At 22.3% G+C, this 2,136-nt stretch overlaps 1 protein-coding gene across 1 annotated transcript; it reads left to right on the forward strand.

Moving 5' to 3' along the window:
- Positions 1 to 49: 49 nt before the first annotated feature.
- On the forward strand, positions 50 to 2,101 carry PGSY75_1251500 (putative DEAD/DEAH box ATP-dependent RNA helicase; the record flags this gene model as incomplete). The annotated part of the gene is made up of 1 exon (XM_018787069.1): positions 50 to 2,101. One exon carries the CDS (start codon positions 50 to 52, stop codon positions 2,099 to 2,101), a length of 2,052 nt encoding a protein of 683 aa, XP_018640934.1.
- Positions 2,102 to 2,136: the final 35 nt, after the last annotated feature.

Below are 2,136 nucleotides of genomic sequence, written 5' to 3' on the forward strand. Positions count from 1 at the left end.
TGAGAGTGAAGCAGAAAGTAATGATAAATATATAAATGGAAACGATAAAATGAATACAATTAAAAATGTTAGTGATGTAGAAGAAATAAAAGAAGAGAGCACTAAAGAAACAACAACAACTATTAGTACAAATAATAAAAATTGTGATAAGCACAATAAGAATAATAACACTATTATTGATATGAATTGCTTGTGGAGTGATTTATACATATCGAGACCTTTTTTAAAAGTTTTATATGAACAAAAATTTAGTAATCCTACATATATTCAGAGAGATGTGATTCCATTAGCTTTAGAAGGTAAAAGTATTTTAGCTAACTCAGAAACGGGTTCTGGCAAAACATTAGCATTTGTATTACCAATACTAGAAAGGTTATTACAAAGTGCAAATATAAGAATGAGGAGAAATAATATGAAAGCTAGTTATAACATAACTAAGGCTTTAATATTATTACCTACGAGAGAATTATCTTTACAATGTTATGATGTAATACGTTCCCTAACAAAATATGTTACAATAACATATTCTTTATTTTGTGGAGGAATAGATATTAAACAACAAGAATATGAATATAAAAAAAGAAATGATATCTTTATATGTACCCCTGGTCGTATTTTAGATTTATTGTTAAATTCATCTAGTGATTTTATTAATTATTTAGAAATTGTTGTATTTGATGAGGCTGATAAATTATTAGAACTTGGATTTAAAGAAGAATGTTTAAAAATATTAGATGTTTGTAAATTTAAAAAACAGATATTATTCTTCTCAGCTACTTTGACTAATGACATAAAGCAGCTGGTCAATTTTTCTTTAAAAAATCCTGTATTTGTTCAAAGTGGTATAAGCTCTCTCAAAGATAAGGATCTACAAAATAATGATAATAATAATAATAATAATAATATTGTTGTTAATAATATTATAACAAAAAACTTTTTAAAACTTACTAATAAGGCCACATTTAAAATATCAGAAGGTTTGAAACAAGAATTTGTTAATATCATTCAAGAGAAATATAGAAAAGCTAGTTTATTATATTTATGTAATAATATATATAAGAATCATTGTATTATCTTTTTTAAAACAAAACGTGAAACACATTTAATGTTTTTATTGTTTGATTTACTTAATTTAAAATGTGCTGAATTACATGGTTCTATGAGTCAGAAAAGAAGAATAGAATCCATAATGAAATTTAAAAAAGCCGAAGTAGATTTTTTATTAACCACCGAATTAGCATCTAGAGGAATAGATATAGATCATGTTTTATATGTAATAAATTATAATATACCATCGAATGTTATTAAATATGTACATAGAATCGGTAGAACCGCTAGAATAGGAAAAGAAGGAATAGCTAGCACATTGTATTTACAAAAAGAAAAAATACAAGTAAAAAAAATAGTTAAAGGATTGAAGAAAAGTAAAAATCTAAAAATATTAAAAAGAACTATAGCTGAAAATAATATTCATGTGTGGCACAACATAATTAAACAAAATAAACAAAAGTTAAATGATATTATAGAGCAAGAAAAAATTGATAAGCAAATAGAAATATCAAACAAATCAATAGATAAAATAAAAAATCTAATTACATTTAAGGATGAAATAATGAGTAGACCTCCAAGGACATGGTTCCTTACAGGGAAGGAAAAGCAAAATTTAAAAAATGAAAGTAAAAAATATGATAAGGACAATAATAATAATAATATTAACATGAATGATAATTATAAGGGTCATGATTATGATGATGATAATCATATAAAAAAGAAAAATTACCAGAAAGAAAACAACAAAAATATATCTAGCTTTATTAATTATAAAAAGGGGAAAAATAAAAATAATAAAAATAATAAAAATAATAAAAAAGGAAATGATGAGGAAGATCAAGAACAGGAGCAAAAGAAAAAACTACAAAGTTATCGTAAAATTATAAGAGATTTAAAATTAAATATGTTATATAATAAAAGCAATAAGTCACAAAATAAAAATAATAGACTTCATAATAAAACAATAAAAAATAAAACAATAAAAAATAATACAATAAAAAATAATACAATAAAAAATAATACAATAAAAAATAAAACAATAAAAAAGTAACACAAAATTATATAAAAAACATATATTTTAATATA

Source organism: Plasmodium gaboni, chromosome 12, assembly GCF_001602025.1.
Source record: "Plasmodium gaboni strain SY75 chromosome 12, whole genome shotgun sequence".
Taxonomy (NCBI): Eukaryota; Apicomplexa; class Aconoidasida; order Haemosporida; family Plasmodiidae; genus Plasmodium; species Plasmodium gaboni.